This window comes from Pieris rapae, chromosome 21, assembly GCF_905147795.1.
Source record: "Pieris rapae chromosome 21, ilPieRapa1.1, whole genome shotgun sequence".
NCBI classification, from domain to species: domain Eukaryota; kingdom Metazoa; phylum Arthropoda; class Insecta; order Lepidoptera; family Pieridae; genus Pieris; species Pieris rapae.
The window spans coordinates 5,839,142-5,865,472 of NC_059529.1; the positions used below are offsets into that span (position 1 = coordinate 5,839,142).

The 26,331-nt window shown below is 32.5% G+C and overlaps 2 protein-coding genes across 2 annotated transcripts in view; both read right to left on the reverse strand.

Annotated features, from left to right (window-relative positions):
- Positions 1-4,465: 4,465 nt before the first annotated feature.
- On the reverse strand, positions 4,466-5,427 carry LOC111003816 (estradiol 17-beta-dehydrogenase 8-like). The gene has a single exon (XM_022274526.2). The coding sequence runs from the start codon at positions 5,393-5,395 to the stop codon at positions 4,625-4,627; it is 771 nt and encodes a 256-aa protein (XP_022130218.2). The 5' UTR covers positions 5,396-5,427; the 3' UTR covers positions 4,466-4,624.
- Positions 5,428-10,954: 5,527 nt separating this feature from the next.
- LOC111003878 overlaps positions 10,955-26,331 on the reverse strand; it is a 48,289-nt gene continuing 32,912 nt past the window's right edge. Inside the window, exons 2-4 of the mRNA XM_022274624.2 lie at positions 19,214-19,332; positions 12,931-13,024; positions 10,955-11,276 (exon numbers count right to left, since the gene is read on the reverse strand). Coding sequence (XP_022130316.1) covers positions 11,115-11,276; positions 12,931-13,024; positions 19,214-19,332 — 375 coding nt within the window. The 3' untranslated portion in view covers positions 10,955-11,114. The remainder of the gene's footprint in view (positions 11,277-12,930; positions 13,025-19,213; positions 19,333-26,331) is intronic.

Consider the following 26,331-nt stretch of genomic DNA (forward strand, 5'->3'; position numbering starts at 1 on the left):
TTCACACGAAATCTTAAGTATACATAAAAAAAAACAACGATACTCTATCAGCAGGAGGCATGGTGAAATAGGGACAACTCGTAACCTTCGTCTACTATTCTTTCAGGCCTACCCACGTAGTCCTGGAAAGTGGAAAGTCAAGTCGCTTTGTGAACCCTATGTGTGCCCTTCTTCTTGTCGTCTCAGCTTGTGAATGCGGGCCTGCATAAGTGCATTTCCACCTCATAAAAAAAAAAAGGACTCACATCGGACTAAATATACTTTCCCTACGATCATAATATATTAATTATTAAAAAAACTCAAACTATTTTCCAATACAAGCAATAGTTAATTAAAACACAGAAAGGTTAATGAGTTTCGTGAAACCGGGTTTCGGTGATCGATTTTTTGCTATCTTGCTTAAGAACTATTTATGGTTCGTAAATATCTGTAAATTGTAGTTAGTAAAAAGCAAACATTTTACGAAATTGCTTACTTTCGTTCGAAGAAAATGTGTCGGTCCATATCTTTACTTTTATGAGCCCTCGTTGCCGTGTTGGGCCCAAAACAATGAAATAAAAACACGTAAAATTATGAGAAAGTAATTTTTATGTTACGATATTTTTTGCAACGAATCTTTTCTGCGCGATATTGTCAGATATGTCACTTATATATTAGTGATAAAAATGGTAGCGGCAAGCTTTGTATTCAATATCAAGCTACGGCCGCCTCCATATATTAAAACCCTTATAAAAACAAATAGTGAAAAAAATAATAATTGTGTTGTTGTAGGTTGTACTAAATGGGAGTTGGGGTCACTGCCCTACATGAACCTTAAAACAAATAAAAAAAAGATGAACTACTAAACAAAAATCGATCAGCTATTCAAAGAGATACGTAGTCCTTTCAGCAACTCTGTAACAAGATTCAAAGAAATCTGCTACTAATTAGATTGTTTCTTCTTAAAACAATGTTAATATATCGAGGATGATCTAGATAAAAACAAAATAGAACCAAGAAAAACCTTCCCAATTTTCAGGAAAATCGATTATGCATTCAACTCTAAATCTTACATCTAGTACTCTATTAATCATAAATTTCCATAGCCGTCAGTGATTTATTAATTAAATATATCTGAAACGATTTCCAATCATAGATAGTCCAATTCCGATATATGTATTTATGTTAACACGTCGTTTTATGTTGGACGATGGAAATTGAGATATTTCGACGCGTATCCGCCTGCGCAAAATAGCCTTCCCGATAAAATATGATTGCCCGAGATCTTTTTTATTACTTACACCATTCTCAGTGAAATACTCGTCCTGTTGTTACTTCCGGTTCGCTCGTAAATACGTAGTAACAATTTTGTATTTATTGAAACACTTTATAAAAAATATTCTAGAAAAACAATTGTTTTCTTTTATTTATACGTGTTTGTTTTATTTTACTAAGATATCTAAAAAGTAATCCCAATGGAGTTTTGGAGTGATTTAAATCCTAGAAGGTGATTGTAGAGCTGCCAGCTAGTAGACTGTGAAATATGTACTTAAATTTAAATGTATTATTTATATGTACCTCCTATAGTTGGTATATGTAGTTTATGAACATAAACCTTCACTAGATAACTAAATATATACGAACGGACCCTAAGCCCTATATATGTATATAAATAGTGTATGTATAAATAAGCATGGCATGTTTGCGCCATGGTTACAAACGGCGTCCAACGTGAACGGATGCTCATGAAACCACTCATGCTTTTTATTTTGTTTATTACTTTAATTTAGTCACCACCACCACTAAGTGGAACCAGTTGCCCACTGAAGTATTTCCGAACCAATCCCACTTTAGGGCCCCCCAAGGAAAGAGCGTAGGTACTAATTCTTGAAAAAATCTTAAGAAGCAAAAGAAAGTTGACCTGTTACCAAAGGACTTATATAGTTCTATATAGGGCTCTCACAATGATTGTAAACAAATTAAATGAGATGGGATAATTCCACAGTACTTTATCAGTACTACTATTAGATTTAATATAATGTAATGAACATTAATCTTTACTACAATAAAATATTCATTTGTATTATTTTATTTTCCTCATTGCATGATGATTTCTAATTGCTTTTGTTTTTACGCGAGTAAAACACAAAATCTATATAAACAATAACTTCTTGCGCAAGATTTCTGCAATTATATATTATGTTAAATGATGGTAATTCTAATATAATTTAATTAAAATTTAATAGGAAGATTTTTTAAACTCGCAATATAAAACTGCTTATTACAAAATGATTATTAAGTGAGTGAAATTGTACCGTTTCCTACATAATTATGCGTTTCTGTATCCGCTTCATGTTTATAAATCAATCTAATAGGCAAGTCGGTGATCAGCCTGATACACGCCATCGACTTTTTGGGTCTAGGGCATGCTGTCTGATGTCTTTCTTCACCATTCGAGTCAATGTTAAAAAGCACATTTTTATTTTATTACTACATCAGGGATGAGAATCGCACATGAGGCCACTAAGCCATCACTCCTCTCACTGCTGCAATTAAAATTAATATATACTACTGCGTTTAAAATTAATATATTTTAACATGCAGCTATTACCGATTTTATATAGAAATGTTATTTCTATAGGTAAATATAAATCTCCGGCGCATGGATATTGTCGTATAAATTTTTTGGTGGTACTTGCGTAATAAAAGTATACATTTACCTTGCCACTAAGGTAAATTTACCTTACCGAGAAATTTAGATATCCTTCAACAGTTTAAAGAATGCATTTCTCTTGATCAACAGGTTATTTGAAGCCTGATAAAAATAGATAGTATGCAAAGAGGTTTTGTCTCATCAAGTCAATTTAAGAAAGTAATCATAGATTATTTTTATTATTTTATAGCTAAAATGATACCGTCGCTTATGGACTGAAACCTTATTAGTCAAGTGAAGTTAACCAGCAATTATATATATTAATAATTAGTAATATAGTAATAATTAAATATCACATTAATTAAGTATTGTATAAATAACATTCTTTGAATCTAAAACTAAGAACCTTAAAAAATATAATACATATAATAAAAACTACCTATACATACATCATATATATTATGACTTTTTCATATCTATGAAGATAAACAATTGCACCTTAATATTGGTTATTTTAATAATATAAACTGTCAACAGTCAATTTTCATATGAAAAAAGGCCCAGATGCAATATTTGACAAGTATTGTATTATTCTTAACACGCTCCACACAAATTACTCGTAAAACGATGTATGGTCCTGCGGATATAAACGTTGATAGTTCGTTCTTACCAAGTTGTTTTTAATGCAATTCGTTTTGAACCTTATTGAAAGGGATTAAAGTTAGTTTTTATAGATGGAACAAAAATTTTTGTAACCACGCACTTTTTAGTCTCTTGGGCCTAGGATGTCCAATATATTGGGAACCTGGCAAGCGTTCAAGATAAGTCAGCAAATTGGGAAATATTTCGTTTAACATAATTAAAATATGTAAATCTTGAATAGTACAGTACGTTGAGAAATTTATTGAGTTTTAGAATATTTATTTATACTTACAATGTATCTGTATGTCGTGTGTTATAGTTACAAGTATACAAGTAAACCGCTTTCATTTTTACGATGATTTTTTTTAATAAAGAATAATAAAACGCAAGTTTTATTCTTAATGTTTAAACAACTCAAAATCAAAATTTAATCTAAGATTGGTAGTAATATTACTTACTTGACAAATATGTCTCGAAAAAAAAAATTATTGCCAAAAACACTTTCACAATTCACAAATTAATTCAATCAACGTCAAAAATATTCAAGCGAAGAAAGCCGGTTTAAATAATGAGGGGAAATTATGGGTGAAAATTAACGGGAGATAACATTAAATTGGTCCTGAAGGGAGGTTGCGATAAGGCTCCACACATTTCACACCTCCAAAAGAACGGAATTCGGAGAAAATACTTCAAGAATTGTGGGTTTTATCTTAATGTTACCGATTGCAGACCGCGGGATGTTTCTATCTCGGGCCTACATTTGTTATTTGAGAGGACATTCAAAACATTTTGTCTTCCATTATCTGACTGAAGTATTCTTGCTTCTCTTGTTTTGTAGAGTAACATTTATAATCGTATTAATCTATGTATCAACATGACAAAAAATTATTTAAATATTTGAGGTAAAATACAACACATTTTTTTATATTTCAAATAATAAATTATGGATTTATAAAACATTGTAGGTTGAAGAGACAGCGAATTGTGTGTATGATGCTACGTCTACTACATTCAATTTAACTACCTGCTTCAACATGTGGTAAATCACAGAACAGATTTTTATTTTATTTTTTACTTATGTAACTTAAATGACGTTGTGGTTTATGACATTTTCCTTTGAATTATTGTATGTAGAGGGAGGATAAAACTTGCTGAGTTTCTTGCCCGTTCTTCTCAGAACAAGACCTCCTGGTAGTTTTGCGAACGGATGGCGCAGTTTTGCTCTTTCGCGAATTTTGTAAACGTTTTTGACATTCATAAGCATGCCTTAAGTCGCATCTAAATTGAATAAATAAATTATGATTTGATTTGAACAGTGTGACGAAAAAGAAACGAAACACACTTTTTTCCTTACGCATTCGGATCCCCTAACATTATTCCACAATCAATGATATGACTCGTTCCTGTGATACAATTGGCATCTTCACTGGCCAAAAACGAAATTAGCTTGGCCACATCATCGCTTGTTACAATCTTCTTTAAAGGTATAAGCCCTGTTAATTTGTCAAGGAATTGCTCACTCTGATCTTGGCTTAGCGAGTTTGCCGTGAACAGGTTTGTATTAACAGGTCCTGGATTAACCATATTCACTCTCACTCCATTCGGTCCAAGTTCCAGAGCTGCGCACTTGGTGAATATATCCATGGCTGCCTTCGTCATGGAATATGCCATCATACTGGGTATAGGCTTCATAGAGACGACGCTTGATACGTTTACAATGTTACCTTTGGTTTCCAGCAAATGAGGTACTGCCTTCTGAGTGAGTAGATATGTGCCACGGATGTTTGTTGCTACCATTTTGTCGAAGTTCTTTATATCTCCTGTGATACCTGACATGATGAGGAATCCGGCGTTGTTCACGAGAACATCCAGCTTTCCATAGCGATCTATTGTTTCTGTAATAATCCGTTGATCATCATCATCTATGCTGATATCAGCTTTAATTGTAAGTGGTCTGTTCCCTTTTAGTTCTTTACATTTTCCAGCAACGTTGTTAAGATTTTCCACATTCCTGCCGACTAAGGCTAAATTGGCATTTAATGCAGCAAACCGCAGAGCACAAGACGCACCAATGCCGCCGCTTGCACCAGTTATTAAGACCACCTTATTACTGAAGTCCATTGTACGTAACGTCCGGATAAAGACTGAGTCATTTGTGCCTGTATACTACGTTAATAATAGCGAGCATAACACAGAGAAGGATTTATATAGAGGCATATTTACAAATTAATTTGATGACAAATGATTTTTTACTCTGCAAGTGAAGTGCAATATAAGGAAGATGAATTTTATAATTGTATTTCAATATCAATTTTCAGTATAATTTTTTTATTATGAAATATGTATTTATTTATTTTTCTTATAAAATATATAAACTGATAATTTGTCTATTGAGTTACCTGATCTTTGCGGGAGGCCGCACTTTGGCATTGGCGGTTAGCTTCGTATTTCAGTAACATACGTATGATTGTATATTAGGTATGAGTTAATTCTCCAAACTAAAGTTTATATATACTCTCTGTATACTGAGAAAATTTTCTTTAAGTGAGTGATTGAGTCAATGTTGGCATTTATTTTACTTTTTATTGACGACATTCTGTACAAATTAAAAATATTATAATCTAATCAAAGCCTGTCAATTAATTGTAAGAATTTGTCGCACAAAAAAGTCGTTTGATAACTCTTGAATTTCTAAATTCGACATATTTGACGACACTCATGAATAGGTTGTGTCTTGGAAAACGGATTAGAGTATGGAACTCAGTGTTACAGTAGCGTTGGGAAGATTAAAATTTTAATAATTTCTATAGAATGTGTTCATTTCGATTTTCGACTATACGTGCAGTAGATTATTGAAATTAGAAAAAATTAACCCTAGTTAACCGACTCATACTATAATCTAGTACATCTCTAGTAGCTGGCAACCCAGACATATAACTATATATTGTAATAGTCCATAAATATTATCTCAAAAGGAAACCTACGTTTTCTAAAACCAAAATCTTTATTCCCGTTTAAATCATCATAGGTTCTCTAATTTTAATTAATTTATGGGCTATTTTTCTAATAAAGGTTAAATAAAACTCATTAAATAAATGAAATATTTATTACCTTATGTATAACTTGAAGCATTTTATATTACATAGGTATGTACAATTTTGACACAAGCTCCTAAATTGGCACATCAAAAAAGTTAAACTAGTATACTAATTATTATTATTTATAAATAAGTTACTACAACCATACTTTACTTCTGACTATGAATTGAATTTAATTAGTTTTTTATAATTAATTTCTCAATAGAAACAAGCGATAACATTTTCGTCTTCGTCCAATGTACTTTAAATTTAAAACATTTGAATTGTACCGTCAGTGAATAAACACTACTATTAACGCTAAAATTGCAAACCAATTAAAAAAAATACATTTTAACTATAAAGAACTAAGTATTTATTTTCATATTATAATCAATTTTCTAATGTTAATGAGTAAAATTATATTTCATGCATGTTTTTACAATATTTGTAAACACTTGATCGGACTGGTTAAATGACCTTGAGAAGCAAATGACCATTGCGTTTTTTATTAATTTAACACTTCATTGCAAAAATTCGTTCAATTTCATTTAAACTATAAGAAGGGCAAGGGGCGGAATTATCGCTTTCATATGATAAGTTCCAAGCAAAATATTTGATATGGACAAATATAGTTATATTATATGTATAACTATTATTAATTTATTAATAGGATTTTTGTTCGTTTGGTTATATGTATTCATTTTATTTTTTTCTAATAGACAAGTAGGTGTTCTGTGCCTGATACACATTGTCAACTGTTTCCGATGGTTACCATCGCCATAGATATTAAGTCCATAAGTACATAGCTGGGCATCGCACCTAGGACCCCAGGAGTCAAAGTCACATACTGAAGCCAGTCTAACACTGCTCCTTCTATATATAAATAGCCATTAAAGTATTACTTACGTTATCATATCATAAACTAAGTATTCGCTAATAAAGCAGGAATAATACTAATATTCCATTAACAATCCAGGAAAAATCAATAAACAAAACAATGCGACAGCAACTGGCAAAGATCCACTTATTCAATTGAAGCAGTTATTGTAATTGGTAGTTAATTGTCTTTCCAATATTGCAGTTTCTTTCATGCTGTGTACAGAGAATGTAAGTTTAAAGTATAGCAAAACCATTCTTGGCCAATAACCTATCTCAAACCATCTGAGATGTCTTAATCAAAATATTTATAAAAGTGTGCCAATAACCAATCGACGGATTGTAATAGCCATCTGTCGATACAATCTATCCATTGTAGGATCGGTGTATGTGGATATACCTTTGTATGAAAATGATAGTTGTACTCTGACAATATCCTATCTTAAGATTTTAACTTATACCTGTTTTTAAAATAATAAAAAAAAATTGATGTTTCAAACAAAGACATGCATATTTTAATATTAAGTTTTGTTTACTTTTTGGTTTATATTGATTATGAAAATTATGTGTAAAGAGCGAAGAGATTTTTCATTCTATCCGTCGCCAAAAATGGATTGTCTTCGTAGGTTTTGCTTATTGGGATACAGATAGGAGATCGATCGACTGTCACGGTCTGATCTCAGATTGTTTTCGATCTGACATTGCAGATATATTATTGGTTTCGGGCGTTAAGCGACTTATTTTGTTTATAAAAAAAATATTATCTCTAAGTCCCATATAGGTTGCACTGCCTATAATTATCAAATTAAATCAGACTGTTTGATGTGGTAGAATTATAAACCTAAAAGTAACCTAACGTAAAAAGTCTAGACTTTTCGTATTTATGTATGTATGTATTATGTATTTATTCTTATCGTAATTCAATACGTTTTTGACATACCAGTCATACTTCACCTTTCCGATACAAAGTGTTAAAACGCATGACCATGTTATATTTGCATAATTAACCGATATAATACTTGGTTTAATACAATTTAAATAAATAAATTTATCCGTGTTCCATAGACTTATAAGAATGTGTATCTTATATAAAAGGCGATTGACGCATTTTTTCAACCTTCTTATTTATTTGAATTACACTATATTTGCATAAATTATACATTTACGTATTAATTTATTTTCACAACCAATTGGAAATCTATTATATGATAAAGTAAGTTAAAGAAAAGATTTATAGTTAAATATTAACGACAAGTTCTGATTAAAAATAGTGAATTCATTACTTAAGGCCTGTTTTCAGTTCCTTTGATTAGTGCAAGGGATTAGTAATTGACATTGATGAGTGCAGGTGTGTAGTGTCCAATTATTCCGTAGTCAATAGCTGTCAATCACCAAGTATGGACGAACATCAAGAAGGGCATGAAATGACATGTAACGACCGCTTATGCTTATTACGATTCAGATCGCAGTCCACTTTTGTTTTTTCCTAGTCACTAATCACCTGCGCTTATGAATAATCAAAGGGAATACAGTACTTTATCGGTAAGTATCTCCTGTATGTTAAATTCGTTTTTAACATACGACAGTCACCATTAGCACTAAAGTTACGATGCTCATTACATGTTCACTTAAGCTAACCTTTAAAGATTTAATTAAAAGTAATCATCGCACAGTAGACGGTGCGCGGCAAAAACTGCCTTGCGGTTTCCTCACTATATTTGCCTTTACAGTAGCAAGTGACGTGATTCGAGCGCACAACTGCTAGTATGAGGATCGCATGTTTAATACACCACCAACACTGCTCTTCTAATAAATCGACTTACAATAATTATAAATTAACAAAAACGCTATGCTTCGAATTTTGAAACTTGGAGTTCACTTCACAGCGTGAACGAACAACTAACAACGAAATCTGAATGATTTTGTACGGATAAATGTGGTATTAATATTGACTAAACATATTGGAGGATTAAAATACGAATTCTACCGAATGCTATAGATTTTTGACTAGAAGCCTAGCGTTACTTATGCTTATGCTACACTGGCAAAGAAGCCATTCTTTGTACAAAACGTGTAAAAACACTGGAGGGAGTGCGATTCTGGACGTTTGTGTTATCCTAGTTATTAATTATATTAAATTAATCCATAAATTCTAAAAGCAAAGAACTATTTAATTGGTTAAGTTGCGTTTCCTATTTGTCACTGTTTAAATCTTAAGCATAGCATAAAATTATTGAATACTGTTTTGATTGGTTTCTCTCATACGTGTAAGACAAATTAAATTATTTAGTTTAATGAGACTGATTTTTCTATTATTATTATTCGTCAAAAAAGTTATACGGTTTACGAATCACTTTCACAAAACCACATTTACATTACTTTCTACATGAGTATGTTTCTTACAAAATTCCAGCTGTACACATAAGCCTGTCTATATAATTGGCAGTTTTCTGTTATTTACTGGCTTATATACTAAATCCATACCAATACCAATCTCCATATCTCTCCAAATACCAATTTATACATTCCACTATTAAACATTTACACAATTACAACACAAAGAATTTCTGATATCATTTACCGCTAGTATTTTATGTTGTTACACTCTTGTGTCAGTCATATATAAGAATATTATGTTTATTTTATTTTGTCAGAGCTGGTGCATTCCTCGCTCAACGAGCAAATATCGAAATACAGCCAGTATTAAAGGTACACTGCCAGAGACCAAACTTTTTTAGTATTAATTTTCTAGTTTTTTTAAGGTACGTTTTCTTGTAAAACTGTTATTGTAAACACAATAGTTTACTGTAACAACACAGATTAGACGATACCACATACGTGGTACAAGATTTTAAATTTAGAATTACGTCTTTTATAGTGTTTGTTTTCGGTATTATGTACTACTATATTATGTATACTACTTATGTTAATCAACAGGTACACTTGACTCTAAATACAGCAGCAGTATATTCATACCAGCTTGCCCGACTTCAATATGTTAACATCAAAATTAGTACAGCAGTGCAATAACAAACGCACCTATTATAATAATCTAATTGAAGCAATCTAATACCTACGTTATATAAAAATAATTATCTACATATCACTACACCTACAGAGATTGAAATATTACGACTAGAAATGATCGGAAAGCCTTATTTTAAATCACAATATCGCTTGGCAATATAAAACCTTAACCTATTTCGATAGAATCACATTTCTACATAAAAATATTTTTGCTCTGTGGTTTTGATGGCGGCAATTAAAATGTAACAAAGTGTTACGAAAAATCGAATATATATTTTTGTAGGAAACTTCAGAACTTATTTCGAACTAAACGGAACTGTTAAGCTTTCGTTTTGCATTTGTTCGAATTGCATTCTTTAGTGTTTAGAGATAAAGATATGTCAAAAGAATATCGCATAATCATTCATTAAGAACTCGTTCGTGTTAAGGTTATTAAATGGTTTACGTAAAGTGGTCGGATCCAGGTCGTAGTCATGGTCCTTCGGACAGAAGGAACAAGAGTCAAGCTGTATGACGAAATATTAGACGGATTCTGTATAAGAACGATTCCAAATAGTTATTTTACTAGTATAAAAGCACTATGATATTTTTGTAAGTTTAAATGATTGTACGACGTGAATTCTGGATCCATCCTTAGTAAAGAAAACTTCATGCAAATATTTTTAATAATAATTCGCCAGGCACAGAGCAACAATAAAATAATTTAAAGCTTTCTTTTGCTCTTGCTGATGACTACTGTTTTAATATATGATACAAAAATTATACTAGCTTATCATCGCCGAGCCAGCCTATTTTAATAAGCTCAAAAGTAAGCTTTGGAGTATGGCATAAGAAAATATGGTATGTCACGGAATAACGTGTTATGCGGTTTTCAAGTGGTGCGTTTCGTGGTCGCACCGGCGTAGGACAGCGAAATGCGTCATTTGGAAGGTGTTTGTTGAGCGGCTGCCTCTCTCCAGGGTGCCTGTCATTGTGTAGCCCATGTTGAAGTCCGCCTGGGTAACGTTGGTTGTAAGGTAGAGCTGCAAATAAAACGAAAAATGTATAATGTGTCCGCATTAATGTATAATGTCGAATAGAATCGAATAGAATCGAACAGAATAGAATGGAATAAAATAGAATAAAATAATTAAAATTAATATTAAAGTGACTGTGTTCATCACATAAAAATCTTGAAACTTCATCAAATTCACATTTAAAATCATTTATTTATTTAGGTAATGCAACATTCACTTATGAACGTCAACAAAGAAATTCAGTTGATATGCTTCTAATTTTACATTTAATGCCAGCTCCAAATTAAGGACGTAGAACGGACGAGAAGAACTGGCAAAAAAAAATTCCACCACTCTTTTTAATCGCCAATTTTTTAACTATCATTTGTCCTCTATCAGCAAGAGGCATGATGAAATAGGAGCACGCACTTACATTCTCGTGGGAACAACACGCAAATACATAGTTGAATTAAGTAACACAACCTGATTAATTAGATATCATTTATTATATAAACCAAATTTTAATTGTGATATCTTATAATGATGCCCCTTTCCCTTGATACTTAGTAATAATTGGTCAGCCAGTAAAGTGCCTTAATAAATACTAAAGTAAATGGTACTGAAAGCCCATTGCTGTAATATTATTTTATTGCAATGGCGTAAGTATGGTAGGAGAATTCATAAAACTAATAACATCAGAAAGATTGCCTGAGTACACACATTATATTTAGTGTCCTTTAATAATTAAGCATTTGAGTGTGAAGGAATGAAAAAATCATCTTATATTTGAAAACAAAACAAAACATGTAACAACCAAAACTTCCTGAGGTAAACGCCCTAAGGTTTTAATGGAAATGGGCAGGTCATATATCTAGAATGGGGTATAAAATATAGCCACTTGAAACAACAAAATGGGCTAGAATAGAGATGGATAGGACGACAAAAGACACGATGGACCGGTGATGTAATAGAACTAGCAGGGGAAAACTGGATAAATGTTGCTCAATACTAGAAATGAAAATATATGTAGGAAGGATCTGAAATTAGCCATACAAATACTAGAACAGTAATAAATACAAAATTTTAGAACTAACACAGCTATGACATGTAAACTAAACAATTCTTGTATGAAATTATTAATAAAGGCAAAGGGGCAGAAGGCTCAATTGTTAATACAATTATAGATATAATTATCGGAATTGAATTGAATTGAATTTGTTTGTGAACTTGATATTACAGGTCTGAATAATTAAATAAGGTTTTAAATTGTCGCTACTACTACGCTAATCAATAAAGAATGGCTTATTATATATGCTGCCCCCGCAAATTTCGTTTCGCCTTAATAGTATTTTTAGTAGTAGCCTACCTGTTTAGTAACTACATACTAACGTGCTATGCTATGTAAGCCAATAGAGACTTCGATTTATTAAAGATATTTTTCTAAATTTCTCCGCATAGTAACCAAAATAAATAGATCCAGCCGTCTTCGAGTTTTGCGTTTAACAATATATTTTGCGAATCATTTTTATTTAATTAAATATTAAGCATTATAAGAACTAAAAGCAAATCCTTTGTTAGTTCCATCGACAATTCAAAAGGTCCGTTAAATCATGGAGTTCATATAGGGTGCATCATTTAACGTGGGCCCCATATTTCAGTTCACTAAGACATCTGAAAATACCTTGAAATCAGCATCGGTCCCAAGATGTTTGAAGGTTCCAACTATGTAGACTGCGTTCACGCCGCTGACAACCATTCTCGCTTGGGTGCTGTGTCTGCAAAGATAAAGATGATAAGGCAACAGACAACAACAACAACAACAGGCAACAGATTAGGCAGTGTTCGTCTGTAGTCAACCCTGTGCTCAGGGCCATAGTCTGGTCATGTTAAAGTTTGTTACAATTTATTTCCTAATTGATACTGAATATACATTTCTTATTACATCAAAAATATTTTAAAATATAAGTTGTAATATTAAAATAAACGAACATTTATTCGAATTTTTTTCGGACCACATTTTTTTTTATTTCTATATTTTAATCGCATCTTTTTTTTCCTCGTATTATTAATACTTACTATGGAGAATGCAAATGGGCAAGCTCACCTGTTGTCAAGTGATACCGCTGCCCATGGACACTCTCAATGACAGAGGACTCGCAAGTCGCCGGCTTTAAGAATTAGAACGCTCTGTTCTTAAGGACCCTTATTTCCAGTAAAAACACGATTCGTATCTTGTAATAGCAATTTAAGAACATAATTCTGCTCACGTCCAGCACGTACACCTAACATAATAGCCCTCGTAACGGCCCCGAACATCTTAACACATCACAAATTAAAACCTCTGTTCCCTTCTGTACTTTGCAGGTGTAATCGAGCCATAATGTTTGCTTTCGAAATGTACGCTAAATTAGGTTCTCTTCTAGGATTGTGTAAAGGAAAGAACTTAGGAAAAAGGTCTTATAATATTAACGGTGTATTCAATATTATCCCTGTGTTCAACTTTTGTGTGATTACTATATAATAGGAACAAATGACGCACTTTATAATTCGGTTAATAAATGACAGTGACACAAATGTTTGATATAACATTCAAATCAGGGAATTTTTACTGTATGGCTTGCAATTATATACGGCTTATTGCAAATGGCGCCGTTCTTCCTTTTTAATAAAAAGAAACATAATATGTAAACAGTTCAATAAGAAAAATGTGTACTTTTAGATGCAATCTCAGTTGCATATGAGAGTAGGTACACATACAGCAAGTTGTATCTTTAATTAGTAGCACGATGTTAGACTAAAAAGTTAAGTAGCTATTTTATTGTGTACCTTCAACTTTATTTTTATATTACTAGTATATTACATTGAATATAAGGCTTTAACTCTATACAATTATACATACTATTTTAATAATGCATAAGCTTCACTATATTCCTTTGCACTGCCGTAAGTACTCAGAACTTGCAGGATAGAGAAAATGAGCTTAAACTGAAATTGCTACAGAGAAAACCTTATACTGCTGTAACTTAACACCGTACCACAATTTTATTTGTGAAAGTTCTTTATTAAAACACTTATGGTATTGCATTTTAAATTCTAGAAACATCTAGTTTCTGATTAGTTTTATTATCGTTTGAGGCTTTATTATTGTCACTATAAAGTGCCTGCTGCGCTGTATTAATGGAAATCTTAATGAAAGGAATATTCAGTTATGAAATCCAAATGAAAATTAATTAAATAATTATTATGTAAATTAATCGAGTTGTATTTATGTATAAAATTATGTATAAAACAGATAACTGTTTTTAAGATTAAATGAAGACTTATTTAAGAGGTGTTTTTCATCAATATAAAAGCAACTTCATCATCCGTATATAAATAATTAAATCTTCATATATTTTAGGGTAAATATTGCTTCTTAATAATTATATTCAAGCACCATAATATGAAACCTTTTCGCTACAATGAAATAACTAACTGTTAGTCAACTATACTTAATAGCAATACAACTTTTAAAAAAAAACATCGACCATACCACAGCAACGTACTCGTTTTTTTCTCCTTCCGAGGCTTTTTCATGTTTAACCACTTTTCTCAAAAACATTTTTTTTTACCAATAATTCAAAACTATATATATTTAATAATAACATAAATACTTCAAAAACTTTAAAATCTTATCTTGAGTAACACCATATAAACTTGTCCTATGCTAAAATGGAAAGTTTTCTTTCTTGAATTTATTTCGTGAAGTACTTAAAATCAAAATATGTCCAATGGAACCTACGAGTACTAACTGCCTTCAACACTGAAAGTGTGGGGCTGGTGCACTTTCTCTTTGAATTTTTACTAAAGCTTTTTCAATTTCTTATTAATTTTACGTAAATTTTAATTAATTGATCCCCCAAGCTGTTTATATTATAATATGACTCAAATCATTATTCAAATCAAATCTCAAATCTCCAGCGCTTAAACGCCGAAATACTAAAAACAAACAATGAAAAATGTTTATGTTTTCTTATTAAATTTAATTACTGGATGCCACAAACACTATCTGTATTAGAATGTGACTCAAATCATTATGTAAATAGTTTCCTCAAATCTCCAGTTTGACGCCCAAATAATAATATCGAATAATTAAAAGTGTTTTTCTTTTATTCTTAATTTTGAGTAAACGCTTTTGACTAAAATTTGAGTCAATTTTTTTAATAGTTTCCTCAAATCTCCTTAAACGCCCAAATAATAAAAGCAAATAATGAAAGTCAAAATCATAATTGGATAGAATAAGATCTGTTTTATCATGAAATACGGGTCGTTTAGGCAAAACAGCAGTAATCGTTAGCGCTAACAGTGCCACTTTAATCCTCCTATCGTTTCGAATCTTTTCCCCTAACGATACTATTAAGGTCGAGGGAAATTGAAATCACCTCTAATGCTACAAGCCAAATCGCCATATTAATGACACGATAGTTTGCGTGATTATTTTAGGTATAACTTTTAAATGTGTTAAATTTTGTGAGTGTACGTTTTTGTGTTCTCATCATAAAATTGAGTTTACGATTAAGATAACGAAACAATATAATGACTTCAAAGTCATTCATATATATATATACGAACTGATATATATATATATATATATATATATATATCAGTCTAATCTCTTAACTAAATAGCGGAGTTCAACTAGCGGCCTGAGTGATATTCAGCCATTTCATCAAACAGCTAGGCAAATGGCTTGAGTCGATGTCATTAAATTATTTACCTATACTGTTCATTTCAATTTAGTTTTTAGTATTGTCTTTTATTAACATAACTTTTACACATTTATAGAAAAACACTTTTTAACGGATTATAGTTATGTATTATTGTATTTAAACTTATAATTATTTGTACATAATTTTAAATTTAAACCGACGTTTCGCGTGCTTTACAGCGTGCGTGGTCACGGTGACTGAAGACAAAGGTGTTAAATGTCAAAAAGTATTACAGCTGCAGAAAATGTTGTGTTATCTGTATTTATTTCGCCGGAGTTGGTATCGACTAAAAGATGTTGGGTTTTTGCAGAAATTGCTCACGGTGTCCTCCATTTTCGCGGATTGTTTATTTTGAGATTTTAATTTGGATATTATTGGATCCCAGGTGTTTGATAATTTTAGGCCGTCCTCTCTATTGAAATTGGCGTGTTTTTTGATTTCAATGGCTTCGCGTACCAATCTTGGGAAGTATCTTTTTTCTTTCGCAAGTACTTTCGGTTGGTCAAAGCGTATGTAGTGATTAGGCCTATCTAGTGTGTGTTCACAGACTGCTGATTTTGTGTGTCGTCTATGTCTTATGTCCGCGATGTGTTCCTTGAGTCTGCTGGACATATTGCCTTTAGTTTGCCCTATGTAAGACAGGCCACAGTCGCAATCCAGTTTGTATTTTATATTTGTATTCTCTGAAACAAACATTTACCGACAGACCCACCACCACCACCACCACCCGTCACAACTGCTCTCTGTCGGTAAATGTTTGTTTCAGAGAGCCCAACGTCTTTGTGATGCGGCCCACCTCAAGGAGGAACTACAGCATGTCAAACAGGTGCTACACCGAAACAAGTTGCGCATCCCCCGGCTGCATCACAGAAACAAAAACAAGACACAAACAGTTCCTCGCCAGCCAGCTTACCGGCCATATGTGAAGGGAGTTACAGATAGAATTAGCCGGGTCCTAAAACGAGCTTCAATTAATACAATTTTCAAGCCGCACAAGAAGATTCAGCAATTCCTAAGACCAATCAAAAGTAACACCCCAATGCAAGATGCAGGTATATACAAACTGGATTGCGACTGTGGCCTGTCTTACATAGGGCAAACTAAACGCAATATGTCCAGCAGACTCAAGGAACACATCGCGGACATAAGACATAGACGACACACAAAATCAGCAGTCTGTGAACACACACTAGATAGGCCTAATCACTACATACGCTTTGACCAACCGAAAGTATTTGCGAAAGAAAAAAGATTCTTCCCAAGATTGGTACGCGAAGCCATTGAAATCAAAAAACACGCCAATTTCAATAGAGAGGACGGCCTAAAATTATCAAACACCTGGGATCCAATAATATCCAAATTAAAATCTCAAAATAAACAATCCGCGAAAATGGAGGACACCGTGAGCAATTTTTGCAAAAACCCTACATCTTTTAGTCGATACCAACTCCGGCGAAATAAATACAGATAACACAACATTTTCTGCAGCTGTAATACTTTTTGACATTTAACACCTTTGTCTTCAGTCACCGTGACCACGCACGCTGTAAAGCACGCGAAACGTCGGTTTAAATTTAAAATTATGTACAAATAATTATAAGTTTAAATACAATAATACATAACTATAATCCGTTAAAAAGTGTTTTTCTTTAAATTTAGTTTCATTTTCTACCACGCACTCCAAACTGTCAATAGAGCGTCAGCAAACAAGAAATTTGATGTTTTCAAAGTTAAATGAACGAAAAGTATGGAAGAGTGCAGTAAGACAAAAAGAAAGCGTAAGAACACTAATAAGTTACATTTTAAATAAAGAATTTCTTATGTCAGATATATTATTTTTAATTTCTGTCACAAGTCGTACGAATGGTCTAAGCATTAGCCAGCCACATTTTTTTATGTTATAACAAATGCTAAGGCAATATGATATAATGAATATAATTCAGGCCGCTGGTGTAACAGCGCTATTTAATCTTTACTTAACTTATTTATATTTATTTCTTACATTTGCTATCGGAGAACTTGGTAGGTTGCATGATTTTTCAACTTTCAAGATGTTTCTAAAAATCGTTTTTTTAATAAAAACTCTACTCTTCATCTCAATATACCTCATATTTCTATTCTTTACAACTTTGAATGGCTAGTAAAGTTATAGAAGTAAAAATAAATAACATTCTACACTTTATGGCGCGAACAGGATTTTCTTGACGTCACGTTGGCGCCACTTCTCAGAACCTTGTTATTCGAAATTTGAATATTGACATGCAATTACCATACAATATCAACATAATATGGAAAACAGATAAGGTTTAGAAACTTTAAATAGTGTATATTTTAGTTTGAATATTAGAATTCTAATTTTAAAATGTTTGAATTTCCGTTTGAATTACTTATATTTAGTAAATGCTATCAATATAGTTGTTCATTTATCTAAAATAAGAACTATGGTAAATTAATAATCGAACTCTGTTTGAATTAAATTCAATTTATTGCATTAGAATTCACAATCCCAATTGCCATAGTTTCACTATTTATACAAATGATACATTAATATTAGTTAAGGAACTTTCTGTAATTATTAATTCACAACAAACGCCACATCGTTTTAATCAGAAATTTATTATAATAGCTACGTCATTCGGGATTTCTCGTGCCATTTAAGAACCGTCTTCGTTAATTACGTGATGCTAATGTTTTACTTTAACCTGAATGTTGATAGACTGCTTCCTGTGAAAGCGAATAATATTTTTGTTTTTTGAAATAAATTTCGGAATTTAAATTAAGAACGTTAATGAGAAACTTATTTTAGGTAATATTTTTACAGAGATGATTATTGTTTTATGTCTTTGACCAAAAGACTTGTAACCAGTATATGTAAATAAAAAAAGTAATACTTTAAATGAACAGTGTTGACCTAGTGGCTTTAGAGTGGAACTTTCATTCCTGATGTCGTAGGTTCAATCCCCGAACAACGCCACCAATTGGACTTTCTTTCTATGAACGCATTTAACATTTGCTCTAAAGGTGAAGGAAAACAGCGTGAGGAATCATGAAACAGATACAGAAATCTCAGAGCCCAGAACTAAAAAGGTTGTAGCGTCATTTTATTATACTCGTAGTATTCAATAAGTTTTATTGCGTGCCCCTGTATGTATATGTGTGTGTTAAGGGACTTACATACTTAAGTCTAGGCTTTCAGGTATATATAAAACAATTTACCTTCTCGTTCCAGCGACTTCCACGACCTTGCATCGAGACCGGCGCCACCAACACGGCTGCAGCGTCCAATAAGATGAAGAGGCACTCCTCGCCCACCCTTCTTCTGGGAATAGTAGGACCTGTTGACAATTGACATGACGTTAATTCTGGTATCATATGATTTTGACTGCAGCACCAGCGTCAACTTCTACTTCAGATAAAATTCGAGGTATTCGTTTTAAGAGCCCTGAAGATGCGGTGAAAGCGTACGAAAATGCTATAGAAGCGACCCCTAAGGAAGAATGGTCCCACAGCTTTTCTCCGTGGTTCCATCGAATGCGACGATGTGTAGAGAGGAACGGAGAAAACGTCGAAAAACTTTAAAAATATTGGCAACTTTTTATATTTATCCGTTTTTCATGATCTAAACATTTTCAGTGTTATCTAGTAGTATATTATATAACCTATATAATAATAGATACTACATGTTTTATTATAGAGGTTAAGAGAATTAAAAATACTGGAAATGTGTGTTGAAAATAATATTTTAACAAAACAATTGCCGTTAGACATCCAAACGGAATACTCAAAATAATTTCCAATGATATTGTAAAGTCCATTAGCGTTATGTTAAGAATAAACTTCAATCGAAGCCCGGAGCGTCTCACGAAGCGAAGAGAAAATTTGCTAAATTAGAAAAGTTCGAAAGCGTTTCGCGGGTTGAAAAATAGCTTTTTGACTAAAACTAATATTGCCAGAAACAAAACAGTGGAAGTTCTTAACCGCGGGCGGGTTATCCGTTTGGCAACGTCGGCGGTTACGGAATACATATTGCCTAGCACTCGATTGCCTTTCGACATTCTGCAACCCCGAGATGAGCAATTTATTTTTTTAAAGTTGAGTCACGATGTAACGGCCATTTTAAGTTCAATGTGACCGATGCCAAGGTATTTCGAGGCGTTTTCAGTTAGTAAATCATAATAAGGGTAGAATGCATTGTTGGGTGCCTTTCTCAAACCTAATTCGCTGTTTTGCTGATGATTTTTTTTCTCTACTTTAAGTACCAACATTCTTGGTAATTTTATTTTATTTTATTGTGTAATTGTGTTATTTTATGTTTTTAATTGTATTTTTTAATTCCTATTTTTAGCCAAACTTATGTTTACATATATTGTCGTACATATTAGATAGAAGATGGTATAAAATTATCAGTAGATTTCATAATATGTATGATGTTGTAGACTTAATAAATAAATAAATAAATGCGTTACCTGACTTTAATATCACACTTAAACGTTAATAACTATTATATTTATCATTAAAGTTGTTAAAAAAAATATTTACATGAGAAACTTAATATGAATATGTATATATACGAGCGAGATACACGTCGCCATTAGCCGTCTTAATTTTAGTCTACTATGTTCACACTAACATGCATCTTTAATGCCTTTTTGAATTTGTCAAACGCACCAATATTGCGAATTTTAGATGGTAATTTATTAAATAATTGCACACACTCATACCTAATAGACTTCTTCAAATAATTTGTACGCGTCTTCGGCAAGATAAGCAAACTCGCTCGACGAGTATTGCGTGTAGTTGTGTATATGACTAATTATATTTATTTAACTAACCATACTAATTCTTTTACCAGATACATATTTAACCATCTAAGTATATTAACAATTATTAAATCGTTTATTAACGTGAAGAAATAGGTTTTTAGAGGTTGTTTGATAAATAATCTTGTAATTTTAATTTTCATTAATTGACTGATGCATTTTTTACACATTTTTCCCTTAGTACTGCTTTTTCCTTATTATGAAGAGATTAGAAGTAATCTCTTCCGTAAGACTCCTTAATAATTTATGTTATCTGATTGTATATTTACTAGAATGAAACTAAGTTAATTAAGATTCAATCTATAATCTTTTCGGTTGGAGGTCATAAGTGTAATTGTTTACCTATATGAATAAAGTTATTTTGAATTTGAGTAAGTGATGAAAAATAATATTTTTTGTATTTATTATTTAATTTGAGCCAGCAAACTGCAAATGACTCAGTCCATCTTGGCTTCATTATCTTACAGAGGTATATATATTAATAGATACCTTAATAATATCTCAGTGTAACATTTAGAATCTAAGTACGAGCCCCTGAAATTGAAAATCTACTTGCTTTGACAAACGGAAGTAATACTTACCGCAAAATCTAAAAATATCTTTTGAGAATAACTCTAATAATTAAAGAATTTCTCAGTCTCGTACATCTAAAAGTTCCACAACATTTATCAATTGTTGACTTAGTCTCACGAATGTCTCAAGTCGACCACCTCATCGTGGTTCAAGTATAAGAAGCTTTCAATATTGCGGTATTTTCAAAGGCCCTGGATGAAAACGGTTTCACGTTGAGTGAACACACTAATGATTAGGTTCCTGTCTGTACGTATGTCAGGATGCAGGTATTGTCCCCTTGGACTCGTTAAACGAGCTTAAAAGCTTTTCGCTGTACTGCTTAAAACGCAGTGCATTTTTTACATTTTTGAAATTGGAATTATTTCGATTGGAAGTACGCAAGTGCAAATAGATTTTAATTAATAAAATAATTATGTAAAGTTTAAAATAGGTCGAATTGTTTGACAACACTGGGTTACTAGGGCTTAAGTAATAGAAATATATAAAATAGTTTTTAAGAACTTTTATTAAGGAGTTCTATGGGTATTGCTGTTTAAAATTTATTATTATTATTTTTTAGCATAGCTCAGTAGCTTATATACTGTGGTTCCCAGGGCTAGTAGGCACTATTTTTTTTAAATGTATGTTATTCGTGCTATATATACCATTTATGGAGTTGTTTGATGGTACGGAATTATGCTAGTGGTATTCTTCAAGGATAGTTTGCATTTGTTAGATAACTTTAAATAGGCTTTCGAGACAAGTAGGTTTCCTCGAAAGTAAACTTCGCCGTATGCGTAAAGTAAATTGTGTATTTGAAAATCTATTTGTGCAACAATGGATTCTAGCAAACGTCCACTGCTGAACGTCACTTGGAACCACTTGACCAACAATAAATTAGAATTATTTTATTTAGAAAAACTTGACTACGCACGCAGATACATGGTTACATAAAAATAACAAAACTCAAGACTTAATATGACAACCACGTCTAGATTTATAAACTACGAAAAATAGGAACGGAGTTGTGTGAAGGGAAGTAACTATGAATATACAGACATAGCTCGTTTATCAGAATGCTCAATCTGGTATTGGAGTTTTGGCCAAAACGCGTTGTTCTGAAAGGTGTGACAAATGGGATGATGGGATGCTTAGGATATCTAGACGAATATAAAATTTAGTATAATAATATCATACCAATTCATAATTATCGTGAACGAAAACTTTTCCACGACTTTCCAATTTCAATCTTAAATTTTTTTTACTGAAGTGCACCCTGCACAGAAACATTTTCCCTACCTAGTGTCATATATTGGCAACTTTTTTTGAGACAGGAGAGGAGTAGATGGCAGTTTAATCTTTTATGTAAACGCTCGACTCTTCTTAATTATCCAAATAATGACGACGATCACGACGAAGCTTCTGATATTGTTCCTTGAATAAGTAGATTCGGAACATGCTTGATAATTTATATATTAAATGACCAAACAGTATATGTATAATAAAATATGTTCATTATGGAATATAAGATTTAGGTATTTATTCCACGTCATCCAATTTATATCTATAGACATCCCTACTCATCGACAAAGAAGACAGAGGTGTAGGGGAGAAAAAGCAGGCAAAAACTCGCGGTACTCTGTTTTCTTATACATATAATAGATCTTTACACCATCATACAAAATTACTATGGCAAACATAGATAGAAGACAAAATAAGAAGGGAGATGCGTTCCGCTCTTTATTTAAATTACAAAACTGAAATGTGTTGTGAATGAAATTATTTAACATTCATTATATTTCCAGACGAAAACCCTCCATTTAAAATTCAAATGTCATCGAAAACCTTTTACCACGTTATCACCAGACGTCAGATCAAGAGTCATCCAATTACAGCCCATCATATCGTCAATCAATTAAACGGCAAATTGGAAGTGATTCAAATGACAAATGAAAAATAAATGTCTAGAGAATGTATGACAATGCGGACACTTAACGTAGGAGCTTTGAAAATAGACTTTGGAAATATTGTAAATTCTTTAAACCTATGTTTAAGAAACAACCGGCAACGCACTCGCGAGCCCTCTGGCATTGAGAGTGTCCATGGGCGGTATCACTTAACATCAGGTTGAGCCTCCTGCCCGTTTGCCCCCTGTTCTATAAAAAAAACCAAACTAAAAAAGGATCAATGTTTATAATTTGTTTTAATAATCATCTACATAGTTGGGCTTAATAACTTAAAAGTCTTTCACAATGTCCGGATAAGTTCCAAATAAGCTATTTACTTATTGGTACGATAAACACTATTGTTGCGTTTCACAACTGTCAGATAGCGCTATTCGTCATGAAAGACGAACGTTTCCTATTCGGAACTTTTATCTTCCGAATAATTTATGTGTTGCATAGCTAATTGGTACTTTATCCATACATTTTGAAACAGACATAGTGTAAGATATAGGTTCGAAATACAACTAACTTTGACAGGCGGTTACAACTAGTATGGTCTTATAAGATATTATATAGATAAGGTTTATAAATACAAGGTGTTAAAAGTACAATCGCAAAGGGTTTCAGTCTGAGTTCGATCACGTCCCACTCCTCGATACCACTCACGCTTGGGGACTTGCATTCAAGACTCTCACGCTAAATGATCGGAAACTTTAGTGCTTATGTCTTCAGTTTTACTTATAAGCACTTTACCGTGACTAGGTAACTGTCTAGAATGTATGACAACGAAATATCTACAAAATTTAATATTTTTATACGTCTACTTCGTAGCAAATATCTAGTCTATCTGCCGTGTTACGTACATAAGTACAAAAGGCATTATTAAAGTATGTAATATGTTCGTTATTATTTATCTGCTCGTTTGTTATTATTTTTTATGGTAATGCAGCAAGCACCTGCAACGCCGAGAGGCGTTTTTTGAGTACATGCACTCGTTTATCGAAAGCTCATAAATTATATTAGTATGTAATACTGTAGGTTTCATAAAGAAATGGTGTGCTAAACTCCATGTTATAGGTGATGTTGAGGAATCCTCCAGATCAGATCGGACGATCAGACTCATGTCAGAAGTGAAACTTCTTTGTAAATGATTGATTACTAAGATAAAAACCCCAATATACATGATGACTCCATGTATTTTTATATCTATATTCACAATATTGTGCTTATGAGAATATAAATAAATAAATGTCTGCGTTTCTGCACAAGACTTTATAATACATAATTGCCATCTTAAGTTCTAATATGTAACTAAACCAACACATCAACCAATAGCGTGTATTTTTTCTCTCTCTCTCTCTCTCTCCCATCTCTTACTCCATGGCACTCTCTATCTCGATCTTTCTCACTTGCTTGCTCCCTCTCTACTCTCGCTCCATGGCTATTTGCTTCATGTTACGTTCGCCCTTTCTCACTCTCTTTCAATCAGTCTCAATCGCTTTCTTTGAAAAAACGCTGCACATCTTCGTGACGCTAATATTATAATTTTTGCGTTTCATCCGTAGAAAAAATACCCTCATGCGCCTAAAGAAGTTTCACTTTAAAAATACATCGGACGTAACAATGATGCATTCATAAAAAAAAACTAAAAATGTTAACCCAGTAGTAACACATCTCTGAAATCTATATATAATAAATAATATACGAGATTAGATTAATTATTTAGCTAGCGGTGTCTCTTTCAGTTCGTTGGCCTTAATTCCGCGTCAGCAGGTAGCATGCGGCCTTATAATTGGATTATGAATTTCGGCTGGACTATGAATACGCGAGGATTAACTGTTGGTACTATATGACTGATGACTGCGATGTCTATGTTATTTTAGCGTAAATAATCTTAAAAACATACACATTTTGGTACATTATATACTTTTTCATTTACAAATAAATTGGGTTACGTGGAAAAGGTTGCTTAAAAGCGGTAGCCCCGAGTTGGTCTTCAATTTTTTATTTTTATTGTAATAAATAAAAGCTTTAAACATATGTATTTTCGGAATATTTCCAAAAAATAACTAATATAACGATATAACTTTACGTAAATATTAAATATTTACAGATTTCTACTGAAATTGTCATCGAAATATCACGCAGGACGTCTGTTGAGTTCGCTAATAAGTATTAATGTAAAATAATTGTAATGTAAAAAATAAAAGTTATTGTCATTTAAATTAATGAATTAAATACTGGATTCTTATGAAAAGAACAAATGGCTAAGTATATAGAAATATAGAGACTCTCACATTGTACTCTTATATTTTTCGACGCAGAAAACTAAATTCCACCTGTATCACCCTGGCGGCCGTCGTTCCACAGCTAAGCGATTTTAAACGCAGATTCTTCCGCGCACCACCACTATGAAACTTAAAAAGAGTACCGAGAGTTTTTTACGCCGGCTTTTTCTCTCAGCCAACACCCTCTGTCTTCTTTGCCGATGAGTAGGGATGCCAACAGGCTCGAATTTAATGACGTGGAATAAGTGATACCATTATGATCCTATGTTCCAAAATAAACATATTTTATTTTTTTATGTGGAACCAGCTGCACACTGAAGTATTCCCGAACCAATTCGACTTAGGTATCTTCATGAAAAGCACGTACACTTAAGAGGCCGGCAGCGCACTCGCGAGCCCCCTGTCATTGAGTGCCCATGGGCGATATCACACAACATCAGATGAGCTTACTGCCGGTTTGCAACCCTGATCTATATTTAAAAAAAAACTTATGTTCTATTCAATGTATAGTTATTTGTTAGCTTAGGACCATATCGTAAAAACTGATTTATTGCATCTTACTTGACAGGTCATTACTTATATTTATCAAGTTTACTATCAATGTTTGTGGCATCCTTTGTTTAGTCTTTGCTAACAGAACAGTAATATATGTTATAGTCAAGATTTACGACTAAGCAAAATATTTGTATCTAGTTCTCATCAGTCGCCAAAGATGAAACCAAATAATG

What these genes read in the sequence shown, in the direction of transcription:
- LOC111003816 (XM_022274526.2), bottom strand. Translation starts at nt 5,395, where the DNA reads ATGGACTTCAGTAATAAGGTGGTCTTAATAACTGGTGCAAGCGGCGGC.